At 43.3% G+C, this 19,967-nt stretch overlaps 1 protein-coding gene across 1 annotated transcript in view; it reads right to left on the bottom strand.

The window, feature by feature from the left end:
- The window catches only part of LOC123485755 (glycine receptor subunit alpha-3-like), a gene marked incomplete at its 3' end in the record, with an annotated part of 75,691 nt that extends 57,207 nt beyond the window's left edge, over positions 1–18,484 (bottom strand). Inside the window, exon 1 of the mRNA XM_045216884.1 lies at positions 18,011–18,484. Coding sequence (XP_045072819.1) covers positions 18,011–18,081 — 71 coding nt within the window. The remainder of the gene's footprint in view (positions 1–18,010) is intronic.
- Positions 18,485–19,967: the final 1,483 nt, after the last annotated feature.

Genomic DNA, 19,967 nt, shown 5'->3' with positions numbered 1-19,967 from the left:
CCTTTAATAAACTTAAAGCCACAATAATACAAACCACCCCCTAGTCTTATTGCCATAGCGATGCTCTAGTCTCTCTAGCCTAGTGATACACGGTCAAAAAAATATTCCTTGAGAAGTCTAATTGTTACCAGGTATATTTAAAGCCTCCCCTCGCGATCCTTGCTTTCTTCTCACCCGCCTGCATATGAAGCAGGCTCATGCTAAACTCCTCATGGGCTTTACCCGCCTTGTTTTCAGTGCCTGTCAAACGCACAGCGTGATTCACCATTACGATATAACGCCAGTTTGACTGCTGCCTCAACCACCGAAGAAGAAGCCCTTCAGATATGCTCCAGTGGGGAATAATACATATTATGGTGGGAAAAAGATCGGAATTATGTGATAATTGTTTCTATATATCTAAGACTTCTTATGTGCAGAAAAAAGCTGGTTGTTTATATCATTCAGCAAGCCAAAGAGATATCCAGTCTGAGATAAATAGTATTTGACGTCGTATTGTGGTCTTAAAATACTGCCTTCTCTTTCCCTTAGCTCAAGCCATGCCTCTCCCTTGTCTGATTACAATGACTAGTGACAAAACAGCCTTCTCTGGCATTTCTCATCTTCTGTGACATGTTCTCCTCTCCGGAGTGTCAGCTTGTTACTCTTGTTCCCACAAGGACATTACCATGAGGGTCGTGCCTGTCACACACAGACACTCATACAATAAGATACACATGCTGAGTCGACACTAGGCTGACACTGGGTCGACCCGCCAACCCCTCAAGCAGGCCTCAAATCAACGGAGGATAAGGGGATCGCCATAGCCTTTGATAACAAAAATGGGAGAAGGTATCCCCCTTGATAATCTTTGAACTTTAAAGTTAACACTTCCCAGAATCTCTCCCACATAACGGATGCCAATCTTGCCCACTGGTACTGCTAGCATCTTAGCATTTCGCTACACCCGTAAGTAATAACATCTGCTAAATGTGTGTATGTGACCAATAGAATTGTATTTGATTTGCAACAGCGGTCTCTTCATCTTGGTGTGCCAGCATGGCCAGCGATGCCTGATGACGTCTTGACCTTGCATCATTCTCCCTTGCCCCCTGTGTCAACTCAAGGGGGGTGACGGGGGTGACGGGGGTGACACCGGACTGGCCTGCCTCACAAGGGACCGTGACAGGCTGCAGCCCAGCTGTTTGGGATTCGCTCAAATGGCAGAGTCACGGGCACAGTCACGGGTAAAGAGATGGCTGTGGAGTGGCACGACATTATTGTTTTGGGCTAACCGTCTGGCCCTTTCGCTTGCTCGCTCATTCGCTCACTGACCCTACCTCCTCAGGTCATGAAGTTGTATGGAAGAAAGTGGAGAAGAAAAACTACCCAGGTTAGTTTCCATTGTTTTCTAGTATCTTTGTGGGATTCACATAACAAGGTGTCAGGATAACTGCTTAGGTGTATCTGTCCAGTTCATGCTATTTCTAAAGGCTAAAGGGTGAAATGAAAGTCTGCATGGGAATGTTTTGGCAGTGTGCCATATGACAAAGCCCAGTAAGTGTGTGTGTGTGTGTGTGTGTGTGTGTGTGTGTGTGTGTGTGTGTGTGTGTGTGTGTGTGTGTGTGTGTGTGTGTGTGTGTGTGTGTGTGTGTGTGTGCGTGCGTGCGGGCGTGCGTGCACGGGTGGGTGTGTGTGGGTGGGTGTGTGGGTGGGTGGTTGGGTGTGTGTGTGTGTGTGTGGGTGTGTATGTGTGTGTGTGTGTGTGGGTGTGTATGTGTTCAGTGCAGCCATGCCTGACCCTGACTCACCCTGGATGTGCTCACTCAGTCAACTCAATCAGTAGGCCACTGAACACTGGCTTAATACACTCTACCACTTGGTTCTCTACAGAACACAGAGGGTTTGAATCACTGTCAACACTTAAACATATCCTCTGTCAAAAGACAGGCTTTCATTGACTAAATATTAATATTGTTCCTGTATTTGTCTCCACATTCTACCAAGGCAGCAGTTACTCTTCCTGGGGTCCGGCAAAATTAAGGCAGTTATACAATGCTTTTAGTTTTTTAAATATTTAGGACTAACTTATTCCTTGCCACCCATTCTGAAACTAACTGCAGCTCTTTGTTAAGTGTTGCAGTCATTTCAGTCGCTTTACTCAAAGCCAGTGGCATATCGTTAGTAAAGATTGAAAAAAGTAAGGGACCTAGACAGCTGCACTGGGGAATTCCTGATTCTACCTGGATTATGTTGGAGAGGCTTCCATTAAAGAACACCCTCTGTGTTCTGTTAGACAGGTAACTTTTTATCCACAATATAGTAGGGAATGTAAAGCCATAACACATAAGTTACGGTCAATTGTTATATATATATATATATATGGGGCGAAGGTTCACTGGGGCGAAGGTTCACTGGGGCGAAGGTTGACTGGGGCGAAGGTTCACCTTCCAACAGGACAACGACCCTAAGCACACAGCCAAGACAACGCAGGAGTGGCTTCAGGACAAGTCTCTGAATGTCCTTGAGTGGCCCAGCCAGAGCCCAGACTTGAACCCAATCAAACATCTCTGGAGAGACCTGAAAATGATGTGCAGCAACGCTCCCCATTCAACCTGACAGAGCTTGAGAGGATCTGCAGAGAAGAATAGGAGAAACTCCCCAAATACAGGTGTGCCAAGCTTGTAGCGTCATACCCAAGAAAACTCAATGCTGTAATCGCTGCCAAAGGTGCTTCAACAAAGTACTGAGTAAAGGGTCTGAATACTTATGTAAATGTAATATTACCGTTTTTTATTTTTAATAAATTAGCAAAAATGTCTAAAAAGCTGTTTTTGCTTTGTCATTATGGGGTATTGTGTGTAGATTGATGAGATGTTTTAATGATTTTTTTATCCATTTTAGAATAAGGCTGTAACCTAACAAAATGTGGAAATGTGTCAAGGGGTCTGAATACTTTCCGAATGCACTGTATGTGCATAGCATTAGCAATAAGCTAGCGCTCTCATGCAGTGAAATCATGCCTGAATGTTTCTGCTCCAGATCCTCTATAACTCTGAGATAAATTTAAATAAACATGTTTTAAGCAGCTTACTAGGCCAGCTAGCTGCTTCTGCTTTGCCTTTGAATTCCGAAGGCAGCTCTGAAGATATTCACCCAGCGAAAAGACAGAGAGAGGTAGAGGGAGAGACAGGGAGAGAGAGGGAAGAGAGAAACTGTTAGAGAGAGAGAGAAGGAGAGAGAGAGGGACAGACTGCCCACACAGAGAGAGGGAGAGAAAGAGAGAAAAAAACTGGGGTAGAATAACTTCAAGAAAGAAAAAGAGTGTTGGGGCGACTAGCGACGCATCCAACAAACGTCATCAATAACTCAACACTTCCCCTCCTCAATCTATCTGTTACTGTACAAGCCAGTGACACAGGGCCAACGGAGGGGGGAAGAAAGGAGCGGATCAAGCTAAAGACCCCCAGATTCTCCTCTCTCTCTTCGCAGAGCGAGTTATTACTGAGAGCCAGCGGCGTCAAGCGTACGGCTTTTATGTGCTAATGTAGTCAATGGTAAAACATAATGGATATGTCCCTAAGCAGGAAAATCAGACACTGAAAAACATATAATGGAATTGTCCCAAAGCACACATTCAAGTAGAGTTAGAATGGCAGAGCTGCTGCTGGAGCAAAGAAACTATGAGTTAGCGGAGACATAAAAATGTGTTATGGAATTGTCCCAAAGCACACCTGGAGTTACAGTATAATGGAGCAGAGGAACTATGTCTGGGCCCTGGTCAAAAGAAGTGCACCATATAGGGAATAGCCCAAGACTATAAGTTAGCTGTTAGCAGTGCCCCGCGGGTAGGGTAGATGCCCACCTCATGCCCCTTGCCCTGCGCTCAGAACATTCCACTCCAGTGAGCGGCCAGTGAGTGGCCCTATCTGGAGAGAGGGCACAGATGTGGTTTCACATTTGCCCTGGCATTATGTAGGGGGGATGAGAAGATGTTTATATTGTCATATCCACTCATACATCAAGTACCATGCAAATGTATAGTTACTTAGCTATCTGTGTATCTATAATAATAATAATAATATGCCATTTAGCAGACGCTTTTATCCAAAGCGACTTACAGTCATGTGTGCATACATTTTTACGTATGGGTGGTCCCGGGGATCGAACCCACTACCCTGGTGTTACAAGCGGCATGCTCTACCAATTGAGCTACAGAGTTAAAGCTCAAGTAGGAGTCTTGAATGAGGATTCAAGAAGGAAATGTCCAGTTGACTCAGACTCAGACAGACACGCTCAAGGGAATGTACAGTAGCTAGCTGGTGTAGATCTGTAAGGCATAGTGCCTCTTGTAAATGATCACATGTTAATACAGGCCAAGTCAGTGAAATGAGCCATCAAGCAGACAGTTGCTCCTTTTTCTCTCATTTCCAAATCAAATCAAATCAAATCAAATTGTATTGGTCACATACACGTGTTTAGCAGATGTTATTGCGGGTGTAGCAAAATGCTTGTGTTTCTAGCTCCAACAGTGCAGTAATATCTAACAAGTAATATCTAACAATTTCACAACAATACACACAATACACACAAATCTAAAGTAAAGGAATGGAATTAAGAATATATAAATATTTGGACGAGCAATGTCGGAGCAGCATAGACTTAAATACAGTAGAATAGAATAGAATACAGTATATACATATGAGATGAGTATTGCAAAATATGTAAACGTTATTAAAGTGACTAGTGTTCCATTATTAAAGAACCATATAGTACATCACAGTCACATGTATCTTAAAGAAAACCATCCAGCTTCATACCAGTGCTTTAGATTACAACATTCACTGGGACACAAGCTAGACTGTGTTAAAAGTGTTGTTTGTGCTATGGCAGCAGGCATATATCTACCAGAGCTTAGATCACAGCCACATCTTCAAACCTCCTTAAAGCTTTATAACAGTGCTTTAGAAGAGCCACTATTAGGCTACTTTGTGAGTGTTGGTAGTTCTAGCAGGCAGATATCTATCTTCCAGAGCTTATCTCCTGGGACATGGTTGGTAGTTCTAGCAGGCAGATATCTATCTTCCAGAGCTTATCTCCTGGGACATGGTTGGTAGTTCTAGCAGGCAGATATCTATCTTCCAGAGCTTTTCTCCTGGGACATGGTTGGTAGTTCTAGCAGGCAGATATCTATCTTCCAGAACTTATCTCCTGGGACATGGTTGGTAGTTCTAGCAGGCAGATATCTATCTTCCAGAGCTTATCTCCTGGGACATGGTTGGTAGTTCTAGCAGGCAGATATCTATCTTCCAGAGCTTATCTCCTGGGACCTCCATGTCAGAGCACAGTGACCATGTGAGCTGCATGACACATTATAAAACAGGTTGTTTGGATCCTAGATGCTGATTGGTTGATAGCAGGTAGTTATAGCACCACAATCCCCACATTATCCGGGTAATGCCTGTTAACAGTTCCATTAGATTGATCAATGTGCATCCATTGTCCCACAGCCCCGCCAGTCAATTTATGAGCTTAATCTCCCCTGGAAAAAAAGCATGTAGACAATATTTCACCATGCTACTAGCTGTCATGACTCTCTTCTTGGTGAGGATCAAAGGTGCCAGACCAGCTTGGCAAATGGCTGACAGATAGCCAGAACCCCCCTTTCTCCCACAGGAGAGGAGAAGGGGGAGTTGGGCCGGTTTTATGACTTAACATAAATTGTTTGCAGAAAATAACTCATTTTGGTGTCTAGTATGGGAAGACTGAGATTTTCTTTGTTCCAGAGACTCTTTGCTGCCTAAAATCTCTTATGTCAATAAAAGTGGAAATTGGAACATTATTCCTGACCTCCAAATGTTTGGAATGGTCAGTAGGGACCTAAAGAATAATAATGTCATATTGTTTATTAGTTTGTGATGTCATTAAGGATGGTGTAACGGAATAACTGTAACTCTGAAAGTGTACATGTTCTATTTATCAAGTTTACATCTAAATGTTGTATAAAATATATGATGAAGTATGAGAGTACTTTTGTGAAGATAGCAATGTGATTTTAATCTTCTAATGAGACAATTGTTCTATATAAACTTTTGCCGCCCAGTCAGTAACCACGCCCCAGTGAGCACAGACATTGGGTCGGCGTGATGGAACGCCCCCTTTTTACCTGATAAAAGCCTTAGTAACGAAATGTACATTTAGACCAGATAACGTGAGAGTGGCGACTGCACGTTTAGAATGGTTTGAACTTTGAATGAGAAAGACCAAGAAATGTGGAGTTTTGGCTACATGGCTTAAAATGTTTAGACCAGAAAGACCAGCCGACATGAAGCGCGAACTCACATTACAAATGGTTGACACTTTAAGACCAGGAAACGTGAGACGTTAGTCCACACGTTTGTAATGGAGAGAAACTCTGAAACTCTCAATCTCTACACAAGAAGAAGAAACACACTAGACCGTACATTACCAGTCTGCAGCTGGCATGTAAAGTAGTCTAGAACTTTCACTAAAGACACGAGTTGGAAAGGACAATCCCATCTCAGACAACCATTGGTACATCTGAAGTATCTATTCTAACGAACACTCCACTCGAAGACAAGCCGAGTCTCACCAATGTGGAACCAGGACACTCAAACCCTTTTTGAGAAAGTGGTTCAACAGAGAGATGACAATCAAGGACAGCTACGCGTAAATATGCATTTCATTTCTTATCCGAAAGAGCGGTGGTTTCCAAATGTAACAACGATAAGTTGAATCTCTTTGTCTCTCTCTTTCACCCTCCTTCTATTGACCCCTCTCTTTTTGATAACCAAGCTGTCATGCTGTTGTTAGTCCACTAGGGACTTTTCTCATGTATTGAGTATGTATGTATTCTGTGTTATTATTTAGTTAGCTAGTAAATAAATAATTAAGCCAATTTGTGTATTGCTGACTCATAAGTAAGGTTAGGGTTCTTCCAGATATCAAGGAACATGCGACGTTCAAAATGAGACTGTTGAGGTAATGATTAATAAGTGACTGTTATTGATATATAACATATATATCTTCTAAGAGTTTAATTCAGGAGATGGTAACTCGTTAAACAACTTCTCCCGTGGTGCCCCAAATTCCTAATGAGTTAATTGTTACATGATTAAATTAATAGAGTGACAATTAAACATAGTTAGTTGATTCGATAAATAAGTCATGTCACAACATAGGCTAGCATTTGCTATGCAACCGTTGGGGTTTGTCTAAACCTTACTGTCTGCCTCTCTAACCTCTGGAACAATGTTGCCGTTTTTTGTGATCTCCACCGTGCCATGCATATGTACATGACGAGACTGACAGCTTATCTGATCCAGGCTAATTCATTTATCAGGATCATTAATGGATATATCCAAAGAAATGGCAATAGAAAAAAGGTCAAACAAACGAAAGTGCACAGTTTGCTGTCATTTCAGCTGCTCGATGTGATTGTGTGTTAGCTTTAGTTGACTAGCTGGCTAGCAAAGGAGAAGTAGCTAGCCTGCATAGACAAGTTGGATGTTTAGCAACAAAACTGACGCGTGCACAACTATGGGGCAAAACAGACAGGGTTGGCTTAGATTGTTGACAACATTTTATTTTATTTATTTATTTTTCACACTGTCTCTATGCACACTCACAGGACTCTACACACTCATGCACACTGACACTCCAACACACACATAACATGCACACACATTTATACTGACTCTACACACATGCACACACACTCACATACAATCATCATTTATGCTGCTGCTACTCTATTTATCACATATCCTGATGTCTAGTTACCTTACCCCTATACATATCTACCTCTATCACTCCAGTATCCCTGCACATTGTAAATATGGTATTGGAACTGACCCTGTATATAGCTTCTTACTTTCTCTTGTTCTTATTTCATATTTGTATTTATTGTGTTTTTGTCCTCATGTTATTTGTAGTGGTACATTGATATTGATTACTGCATTGTTGGGTTTGGAGCTTGCAAGAAAGGCATTTCACTATACTTGTGCACATGACATTAAAACTTGAAACATGTCAACTATATTTTGTCTCCGATGTTTATTGAAAACATAAATACTGTTACAGGAGGGGGTCGCAGTTCCGGAGCGACCCACTTGGTGTCATCCTCTGACAACCTTAGGCACCTCCTCCCTCACAGTCTAGACTAATCAGTATCCTATTGGTGTCACCTGTGTCTACCTGTTCACCTGTGTATTTATGCCCTCACTTCCCTGTGTTCCCTTGCTCAGTTTTCTCTGTTAGTTTCAGCAGGACTACTCAGTGTCTGATCGGAGACCTATGTACAGGTACTTGAGAAGTGTTCTTCCTGTTTCGTTATTTGTTTTAGTCGTAGGTAGTATTTCGTATTTTGTCTGTCAGCCAGTTTTTGGAGACTTATTTGCTCCGTCTTTCTTTTATTGTGATAAGTCCGTTATTTTGTATAGTGGCTTCGGGATCACCAGTAAAGATCCTTGTTTCACCATCTCTGCCTACTGCCTACTGTATATCCTGCACCACACCTGGGTCACACCTCACACCAACCCTTACAAAATACATTTGCACAATGAGAACTTGTTGTCTCTCAAATACATCATTACAGTTGTTGGTTAGCTAGCCAGCAATTTTTTGGCATATTAGCATAGATATAGTCAAAACACCTCAAAACAAGTCATGGTAACAAGAAAAATATAAAACTAGCTGAAACGAGCCACCTACGATTCCCCACATCGCAGCTTCTTGTCATTGTTGCTAGCTATCTGGCCAGAATCACAACAACACACGGCCTTCTGCCCTATTGAAGCACGCATCATTTTTGTGACGTTGTTAGCTAACCCATCTATAGCTGCATGCCAATGATTTGTTTAGCATAGCAACCACTGCAAATAGAATGGATAGAATGAACGACCAGCCCATTTGGCTAGCAACTTCAGAATCTCAGAACTTACGACTGGCTTTTGCCACGACTATTTTGCATGGTGGAAGGATTCAATAAAACGAATTTACTCAATATAATAAAAACATTTATGAAAACATGTCGTTCATCTTTTTTTCAATATGTTGGCAACCGTTTTATAAAAGCAATAAGGCCCTCGAACCCAGGAATTATCGTGTGATAACTCCCTTCTAAGGGCTGTAACTCCCTCCTTCGCCTCGGGAGTTATCACACGATAATCCCTGAGTTCTCATGCCTTATTGCTTACTGGAGACCCTGTCAGGCCTGTCCAGCCCCTCGTCACAGGCCACTCACTCAATCGCCCTGATACGGAGGGCTGAGTCAGTGTATGTGTGTATGTGTTTGTGTGTGTAAGACACAGCCAGGGTCATATGAGTCAGCAAGCCAGTGTGGCCACATTCAAGACAACCAATAAAGTGCAGGGGCCAGAGAGACCGCAGGCACCCACATGACCAACACAGACACACACAAATGCACATGAGCGCACACACACCATTGCCATTCAAAACCTATTTCAATCCCTAGTGCTCACCACTTTTCCCCAAAACACAGATTGCCTATCACAACATCCAGCTTTTGCTGTCACATCTTGTATTCTTCCACATTGGATTGATATACGCCTGTAAATACACTAGATCAGGGCTCTTCAATTCCGGTCGTGGAGGGCCGAAACACCTCTGTTTTTCATCCTCTCCTTCTAATCAGGGGCTAATTCAGACCTGGGACACCAGGTGAGTGCAATTAACTACCAGGTAGAAATAAAAAACAGAAGTGTTTCGGCCCTCCAGGACCGGAATTGAAGAACCCTGCACTAGAGGAAAAGTCTGCGTCCCAAATGGCACCCTATTTGCTATATAGTGCACAACTTTTGACCATAAGGCTCTAGTCAAAAGTAGTGCAATATGGTGAACAGGGTGCCATTTGGGATGTAGCCTACACTAAGGCTGCGTTTAGACAGGCAGCCCAATTCTGATATATATATTTTTTCCACTAATTGGTCTTTTGATCTTTTCACTTCAGATCTTTTACAGAGCAGATCGGATTGGTCAGAAATACAAAATTAAATCAAATCACATTTTCTTTGTCACATGCTTTGCAAACAACAGGTGTGGACTAACAGTGAAATGCTTACTAACAGGCCCATCCTAACAACGCAGAGAGAAACATTTAAAAATAAAAGAACAAATAAATCCACAATGAGTAACGATAACTTGGCTATATACACGAGGTATCAGTACCGAGTCAATGTGCAGGGGTACGAGGTAATTGAGGTATATATGTACATACAGCCTTCGGAAAGTATTCAGACCCCTTGACTTTTTCCACATTTTGTTAAATTACAGCCTTATTCTTAAATGGATTTTTTTTAAACCCAGCAATCTACACACAATACCCCTTAATGACAAAGTGAAAACAGTTTGTTTTTTGCAAATGTATTAAAACAAAAAAACGGAAATACCTTATTTACATAAGTATTCAGACCCTTTGCTATGAGACTCGAAATTGAGTTTAGGTGCATCCTGTTTCCATTGAAGGTCCCCAAGAACACAGTGGCCTCCATCATTCTGAAATGGAAGAAGTTTGGAACAACCAAGACTCATCCTAGCTGGCCGCCTGGCCAAACTCAGGGAGGTGACCAAGAACCTGATGGTCATTCTGACAGAGCTCTAGAGTTCCTCTGTGGAGATGGGAGAACCTTCCAGAAGGATAACTTCCTCTGCAGCACTCCACCAATCAGGCCTTTAGGGTAGAGTGGCCAGAAGGAAGCCACTCCTCAGTAAAAGGCACATGACAGCCTGCTTGGAGTTTGCCAAAAGGCACCTAAAGACTCTCAGACCATGAGAAACAAGATTCTCTGGTCTGATGAAACCAAGATTGAACCCTTTGGCATGAATGCCAAGGGTCACGTCTGGAGGAAACCTGGCACCATCCCTACGGTGAAGCATGGTGGTGGCAGCATCATGTTGTGTGGATGTTTTTCAGCGGCAGGGACTGGGAGACTAGTCAGGATCGAGGGAAAGATGAATGGAGCAAAGTACAGGGAGCTCCTTGATGGAAACCTGCTCCAGAGTGCTCAGGACCTCAGACTGGGGTGAAGGTTCACAACAGGACAACGACCCTAAGCACACAGCCAAGACAACGCAGGAGTGGCTTCGGGACAAGTCTCTGAATGTCCTTGAGTGGCCCAGCCAGAGCCCAGACTTGAACCCGATCGAACATCTCTGGAGAGACCTGAAAATAGCTGTGCAGCAATGCTCCCCATCTAACCTGACAGAGCTTGAGAGGATCTGCAGAGAAGAATGGGAGAAACTCCCCAAATACAGGTATGCCAATACAGGTATGTAGCGTCATACCCAAGAAGACTGAAGGTTGTAATCGCTGCCAAAGGTGCTTCAACAAATTATTGAGTAAAGGGTCTGAATACTTAATAAATTAGTTAGCATTTCTAAAAACCAGTTTTTGCTTTGTCATTATGGGGTATTGTGTGTAGATTAATGAGGGAAAAAAACAATTGAATACATTTTAGAATAAGGCTATAACGTAACAAAATGTGGAAAAAGTCAAGGGGTCTGAATACTTTCTGAAGGTACTGTATACTGTAGGTAGTGGTAAAGTGACTAGGCAACAGGATAGATAATAGCATCAGCGTAGCAGTAGCTGCAGCGTATGTGATGAGTCAAAAAAGTTTGTCCGGGTAGCTATTTGGTTAACAATTTAGCAGTCTTATGGCTCGGGGGTAGGAGCTGTTCAGGGTCTTGTTGGTTCCAGACTTGGTACATCACTACCGCTTGCCATGTGGTAGAAGAGAGAACAGTGTATGACTGGAGTCTTTGACAATTTTTAGAGCCTTCTGACACCGCCAGGTATAGAGCTCCTCGATGGCAGGGAGCTCGGCCCCAGTGATGTACTGGGTTGTATGCACTACCTTCTGTAGCGCCTTGCGGTCGGATGCCAAGCGGTTACCATACCAAGTGGTGATGCAGCCAGTCAAGATGCTCTTTAGAACTTTTTGAGGATCTGAGGGCCCACACCAAAATCTTTTCATCTTCCTGAGGGGGAAAAGGTGTTGTCGTGCCTTCTTCACGACTGTGTTGGTGTGTGTAGACCATGTTAATTCCTTAGTTATGTGGACACCGAGGAACTTGAAGCACTTAACCCGCTCCAATAAAGCCCTGTCGATGTGGATGGTGGCGTGCTCGGCCCTCCGTTTTCTGTAGTCCACGATCAGCTCCTTTGTCTTGCTGACATTGAGGGAGACGTTGTTGTCCCTATAGGCTGTCTCATCATTGTTGGTGATCAGGCCTACCACTGTCGTTTCGTCAGCAAACTTAATGAAGGTGTTGGAGTCGTGTGCGGCCACGCAATCGTGGGTGAACAGGGAGTACAGGAGGGGACTAAGCATGCACCCCTGAGGGGCCCCCGTGTTGAGGGTCAGCTTGGCGGATGTGTTGTTGAGGCCCGTCAGGAAGTCCAGGATCCAGTTGCAGAGGGAGGTGTTAGTGATTGAACGGTGAGCTGTAGTCAATGAACAGCATTCTCACATAGGGTCCTTTTGTCCAGATGGGCGAGGGCAGTGTGGAGTGCAATAGAGATTGCGTCATCTGTGGTTCTGTTGGGGCGGTATGCAAATTGGAGTGGGTCCAGGGTGTCTGGGATGATGGTGTTAATGTGAGCCATGACCAGCCGATTAAAGCATTTCATGGCTACAGATGTGAGTGCTATGGGGAGATTGTTATTTAGATAGGTTACCTTGGCGTTCTTGGGCACAATGACTATAGTATTTTGCTTGAAACATGTCGTTATTACAGACTGGGTCAGGGAGAGGTTGAAAAAAAGACCGGAATTGGGCTGCCTTTGTAAACGTAGCCAAAGAGATTCCAGATAATTGACTCCAATTCCAGAGTTCCCAAGGGTTGCTCTGACATTTACGCTCTTAGAATTTTACACCAAATAGGGGTTAAATGGTTAAAGGTATCCTCCAGCCAACAACACATTACTGTACAATAATACCATTGGTCAAAGCTTTGTTAGAAGAGATCCTCCAATACATGATGTTCTTATCAGCTAGAGCATGGTAAATGTACTCTCAAACAAACAATGATTATACTGTTTTTGTTGCTAGAATCAACAGTCCGTGTTTGTCTTGAGTCCTCAATCCATGAAGACGTCATATAAACAATAACCATCCTATAAAATAAATAACACCACAGTCAGTCAGTTCATCCGTCCAACCATCCATCCATCTACACGTTCAATAGCATCAACCTAGCAGATCTGATTAATTAAAAACTCTAAATTCATCGGAAGGAAGATCACTATAATGCCCTGAATGCTGAGATTCACTGAAGAGCGAGAGACAGCAAGAGAGCAAGAGAGAGAGAGAGGGGGGAGGGAGAGAGAGAGAGAGAGAGAGAGAGAGAGAGAGAGAGAGAGAGAGAGAGAGAGAGAGAGAGAGAGAGAGAGAGGGGGGTTGCGCACTACAGCACAATAGATACCTGACCTCTCAAAACACCCCCACCACTAACAACAGCACATCTCACTCCCAACACAGGGCCTTAACTGTCTGTGCTAACTAGTAAAAGGAGAGAAGATTAAGTTGAGTGACAGCAGTCAAGAAGGTGTTTCTTAATGACCTCAGTATATTTGGCTGAGCATGGTGTTCGTTTGCAAAACCAAAGTTGTGATTTGGTTTGATTTCCTGCATGGGACACTAAACATAATTACATGTTAAACTGCTAATCACATTTGCGTAAAAACGTCTGCTAAACGACCAGATTATATGATATTATGATATTATAGTTTTAACAGGCTCCCACCAGTGTGCTCTCCCTATGAGGTTTGATTCCTGCATTGGACACATGTATAAATATAACTACGTGTTGAACTATAAATCGCTTTGGATGAATAAGCATATTATCATTACCATATATTACAGTTTAAATAGGTTTCCTCCAGTGTGCTCTCTCTGCGTGCTGTAGCCCGCCTGCGTGTGCCACCCGCTGGTTGGCACGGTAATGCCCGGTGGGGCGTGGGAACGCTCGCTGTTTACCTCGAAGATCATTTAGTAATCCCCACAGGGCAGGCACGTACAGAACAGCAGTGCATGTAAAACAACGTATGTTAAACTAAACCCAGGAGGATATATACAAACGTGTGTGTGTGTGTGTGTGTGTGTGTGTGTGTGTGTGTGTGTGTGTGTGTGTGTGTGTGTGTGTGTGTGTGTGTGTGTGTGTGTCCCAGTGAGGGCGGATAGACACACAATAGATGCATACACCACATGGGTTCTGGTGACATTCATGTCAGATTGTCCAACACAGGATTTGGAGATTTGAACTCTTTGTTCTAAGTTAATGGCTCACTAGGCTGGGCTGAAGAAGCCTATGTTTGTGTTTATCAGTGTTTCCCAAACCTCTCCTCGGGTACACAGAGCCATGTAGCTATACGTATTTGATGTGTTTCAGTACTAGTAGCCTTTGATTAGTTGAATCAGGTTCCAGTTGTGGAATAAATTAAATAAGTGGAAGTGGCTGGGAGAAGGCTGACTCCAGGAGAGGTTTGGGAAACACTGGTGTACATGAATGATATTACTCCCCAAAATATAGTGACTGCACGCCTAAACGTCTACAGGGGGACACGAATGAGTCCAAGCATGAAATCTACAGTGAAATATTAAAAGCTCTACTTTCTAAAAATCCCCCTTACAATACTCCAGTCTGCTGTGTAACATCATCTCCCTCAGACTGCCATTTTGTAAGCAGTCCAGCAATGACATGGATAAAAAAAACAGATCCTAAAGAGCCCAAATGGAGGTCATTAAACTTTGAGAAGCAGGAAAAAATAGACAAGTCTTACTAGACATGGCGAACTTCCAGCAGAGCAGAGAGATATGTGAGACATGCTATTCAAACATCCCTTTCTTGTCAAGTCTTGTCGAGTTGTCAGGAAACCCGCAAAAGTACAAGAGTGTATATAGCCTTGTTGTTATTACCTTTATTTTTACATTTTGTACTTTAGTTTACTTAGTAAATATTTTACATTTTAGTCATTTAGCAGACGCTCTTATCCAGAGCAACTTACAGTTAGTGAGTGCATACATTATTCTTTTTGATATATCTCTATTTTTTTTTACTGGCCCCCCGTGGGAATTGAACCCACAACCCTGGCGTTGCAAATGCCATGCTCAACCAACTGAGCTACATTCCTGCTGGCCATTCCCTCCCCTATCCTGGATGACACTGGGCCAATTGTGCGCCACCCCATGGGTCTCCCGGTCGCGGCCGGCTACGACAGAGCCTGGATTCGAACCAGGATCCTTTGTGGCACAGCTAGCACTGCGATACAGTGCCTTAGACCACTGCGCCACTCGGGAGATATTTTCTTAAATCTATTTTCTTAAAACTGCATTGTTGGTTAAGGGCTTATAAGAAAGCATTTCACGGTAAGGTCTACACCTGTTGTATTCGGCGCGTGTGACAAATACAATTTGATTTGATTTGATTTGAGTGCTAAAAATGTAAACCACTACTTCTCCTGCCAGTGCTGCCCGCCAGGCCACCTCTCTCTCCTCTCCCAGCCCTGGTATGACAGACAGCTTTATAGTGGAATACTACCACTAAAGGGTGCCTACCAGGGCTTACCGCTGCCCTCTTCACCTTTCCCCTTGCCACCAACTCTACAACCCTGTTTGATGTCGCTTCAATGGTTTCTGACCGTTTGCTCATGTTGCTCCACAATGCCATAGTACAGGATAAGGGACTGCTCTAGAGTATGCTGTAGCTAGCACCCCTTGTGGACCACAATGCCCATCACAGTGCAAGCTTTGCAAAACAGTAGGCTAGGTACCCAAGTGAAATGTCTCCCTTGATGAAGATCTATCTGACCAGCGAAACATAGACAGACTTTCCCATAAATGTTTCATTTGCAGGTACATAGCTTGCCCTACACAGTGTGCACTTCACCATTCAAGTGAAGTGCCAAACCCACAAGGGAAAGTAAAGTGCTCCAACATGGACTGGCTGCCATGCTGCTGCCCATAGTAATAAGGATGAGGAAGAACAGTGATTAAAGCCAAGACCCCTCAACCAAGAATAAGCATCTGACCAATATACCCTCGGAATTCTAATTACACATATAAGCTGAGTCCCAAATGGCACCCTATTCCCTACATAGTGTGCTACTTTTGACCGGAGCACTATGGGCCTTGGTCAAAAGTAGTGCACAATATAGGGAATAGGGTGCCATTTGGGACTCAGACCATTGATAAACCCTATAAAACACTCTCCGGTCTCCTTGGACTCTGAACTGACACTAAACCAATGCACATTGCAGTGTGTGACAGCCAGGGACACGGCAACAGACATAGCCTGCGTCCCAAATGGTACCCGATAGCCTAAATAGTGCACCACTTTTGACCGATTAGGGAGCCATTCGGGACGCAGACATGATATCAATAATTCAGTACAGGGGGATGTCAGTGGACGACCATTACTACCACAGACACATCAGATATGAATAATGCATCTCGTCGTTTAAATAATGGAGGATGATCGATGGTGTATGTATGGGGCCTTTGAATGAGATAACTTGTGTTGGTGGCGGTGATGCACAGCTTGAGTGGGATTAGACTTTGCAGCAATTGCATTACCTCTGTGGAGTTGTATTGTGCTTAGCTGAGAGGGACTCAGGGAAGGAATGACAGCCGAAGAGAGTATTAAAGTGGGAAGAGAGTATTGAAGTTGGTGAGAGATAGCCTTAGAGAGAGACAGTAGCTATTGAAAGGGGAGTCCAGCCTGCTTACAATGAATAAGATATTGCAACATGCTGTGTGTTTTGTAGAGATGAGTGGGCCCGACTGTTTACTCTGTAGCATACCTGTTTGTCAAGCCTGACATAATGTCAATTGACATGGCCCTATGATGTGGGTAGACTGTCAAACTTGTTACACCTGAACCAAACTCACATGTGAACAGTGCACTTGGCTTGAGCAAACACATGTGGAGCAGACATGTGCAGGTGATCATGTGTAACCTGCTCTCTAGACAGTAAGTATACTTGGGTATGTGCTTGAGTTGTACCAACAGGAAAAAGGCTTTTGTTGTATCTATCAATGTTTCATATCATGTTTATTGGACAAGTGTGTATGTATCTGAGAGAGAGAGAGAGAGCCAGAGAGCGAGCGAGAGAGAGAGAGATTTAATATTAAAGCCTTACTATTTTACCAAATCCAACACACTGCCACTCCAGCATGTTATATTACATAACAGATGAGAATGGCTGGCTGGGACCATAATTGCACTTTACAGATTGCTTCTATGTGAGAAAGCTTACATTACAACTTGGTCTGCAAAAACGTTCACTTTCACATCCAATAGCCCATTATCGTTAATGACCATCAATCCTATAAGGTGATATATATGTATATTTCTGCTCATTCGGATTGCATGCAAATGTTCAATTTATTTGGGTATTTCAAACGGCTTTTTCTTTGATCTCAGCCCAGAATTCTATTCCATGAGATTTCTCGATAATGGCACCTGTTACTTGAAAGACTGAAAAGAGAAATCCTAGTCAGGATCAGATCAGCACAGAGAGCATGCAGATCGAATTCCAGGGATACGGGGATTTGAGAAATACGCAGGCAGCTAAATTTAATACAGACAGATCAGTTATCACGAATCTAAAGGGCGCGTGCATCATGATCATACCGTTTCTGACTGATTTGTTGGGCAACAGCCAAAAACCCTCGCGGAAGGATCAAATATATCACCACATATACATTTGTCGAGATAACACATCATGCATAGATGACTCTCTTAGAGGCTTTTGTACTTGATATGATGCTTATATCTTTGTGCCTGTAGCCTAATCCCCAAATTTGAGAGGCAAATCCAATCATTATTGAACGCTTACAGAGTTTTAGGGTCATATAGCCTATTTGCGAACCACTCAAATCCTTAGAGCCTTCAAAGCACTTTACATTAATCAAACAGTTCGGGAACTTCAATAATCAGTGTGAGTAAAGCAAGCCGCGTAATTTTGGCTGCTGCCCATCTTCCTTACCTTAGCAACACCGCTATTTCCCACACGAAGAATCCCCATACTGCTACAGAATGCAGCCTTTTCCGCGTCATCTCAAGACTTGAGTTGCATAGACATATACCCGGGAACGCCTCAGCTGCCTCTGTTGGGCGCTTAGGGAAAGAGTCTTGACTTTCAGCACCCTGGACAGTGCTCCAACTGATGTCGCCACAATCCAATACGCGGCAGGCTCGTGGCGCAAGGTAAATGCAAATGCATAACAGTTTCGGAATCCTACATAATACTAATCGACTTCGCTACTCATAACTGGACAGGTTTAACCGACCTAGCAACGACACCAACAAGAGAGCAATGTAAATTCTGAAATACGACTCTAAAGTAGGAATACCGGTAATTTGGGATAGCGGGCGGCAGCTGGAGAGATTCTTGATATATTCACAGACATCTCAGCGGTCTTGGAGAGCGCGGGCAGAGAGAGAGCCCGCCCCAGACGCGCGCGGACCGGTGACTGACAGCGCATTATTCCACTCGCTCCTATATATGTTCCAGCAGAGCGACTCTATAGCTTAAATTAGACAAGCACTGTGTGGAACATCATTTCTGCATGAGCATCTCCCCATCTCTCTCTCTCTCTCGCTCTGTTTCATTGACATATCTCGCTCTGATTGTTAGCATAATCCTGTAATATTTATGCAATTTGTTGTCGTTTATTAGATGTTACTTGTCGAGTTGCTATCCAGATCAGCCTCATTGGTAAGTTATAGCAGCCATAAAACAACGGACTATTTACTGTTTTACACAGAATATTACAAAACAACAACATTGAATGTTATTCATGATTGCTTTCAAGTAACTATGACCATGAGCCAAGCAGTCAGAAAAGCTTAATAAATAAATAAATAGCCTCCACGAATAAGTCCATTCATGGATCTTAGAACATGGACATTTAGTTTAGGATTACAGCTAGGGAATATGACGTTTCAACCAAAGCTTATCTTCATATGAGTAATATTTCCCTTCATGTATAAAATGTTGAGAAGATCAGTATGCATATGATATTATGTATAAGGTCAGGTTGCACACACACGGGATGAGGAGTCCCACTGTGGGTAAAAAGGGGGTGTATGATGCCAGGCTGATGGAGAATGGCAGTGTGGTGCCATGGGCAGTGTGTTCAGCACAGCTGGGTGGAGGTGGTTGCATCTGTGTGTACTGTGCTGTAGATACACACACACACACTCAAATCTAGTGTCATGTTTTTGTCAAACGGATCTGGAATCAGATGATAAGCATGCATGAGGCAGGAGGCATGCACTCCAAGTTTAGCCTGCCAAAAAGAGCGCTCATGCAGTCAGAATATTTGGCCCTGTCAGTTTGATATGCACTACTGATGCTATCAAAAATCCAGTCACTGCACATGTGAATATTACTGTTTTGTGTGTGTGAAAGAGAGAGAAAATGTATTTAAGGTTTAAATGTATAGTGCATGTTGGTTGAACCCTGATGTCCATAGAATGGTCTGTCATGATTTATTGACGTAACCAAGGTGATGGGGGTGACGGTGTTGAAGTGTAGTGTGGTCTGGTGCTGGTTCCTCAACAGCTGTGATGACTACACCACAGGTCAGGAGAAGTCTGTAATGCCTTTGGGCTACTAGTGATAGCTTGCTGAAGGTGTGAGGAGCACAGCCCTCTCCAGTGTCACTGTGGATGATGGTGTGAGAGGTGTGTGTGTGTGTCTTTAAGAGAGAAAGAGAAAGGAGGATTGTCCTGTTAAATCATACACTGTAATAAATATACTCAAAACACTATGATTGTGTAATGAAACCATGAAGGATAGTGCACCTAGACTGAGATACTGTGTTTGGAGGGGGTTTGAATGTAGATTTCTATGTAAGTGTTCTGATACATAGAAAGTGTTTTACAGTTTTTTCCGACTGCTTACACACAAAATATTTTCATGTCACACGATTTTTGAA

This window comes from Coregonus clupeaformis, unplaced genomic scaffold (assembly GCF_020615455.1).
Source record: "Coregonus clupeaformis isolate EN_2021a unplaced genomic scaffold, ASM2061545v1 scaf0840, whole genome shotgun sequence".
NCBI classification, from domain to species: Eukaryota; Metazoa; Chordata; class Actinopteri; order Salmoniformes; family Salmonidae; genus Coregonus; species Coregonus clupeaformis.
This window is presented reverse-complemented; position numbering and strand designations above follow the sequence as displayed.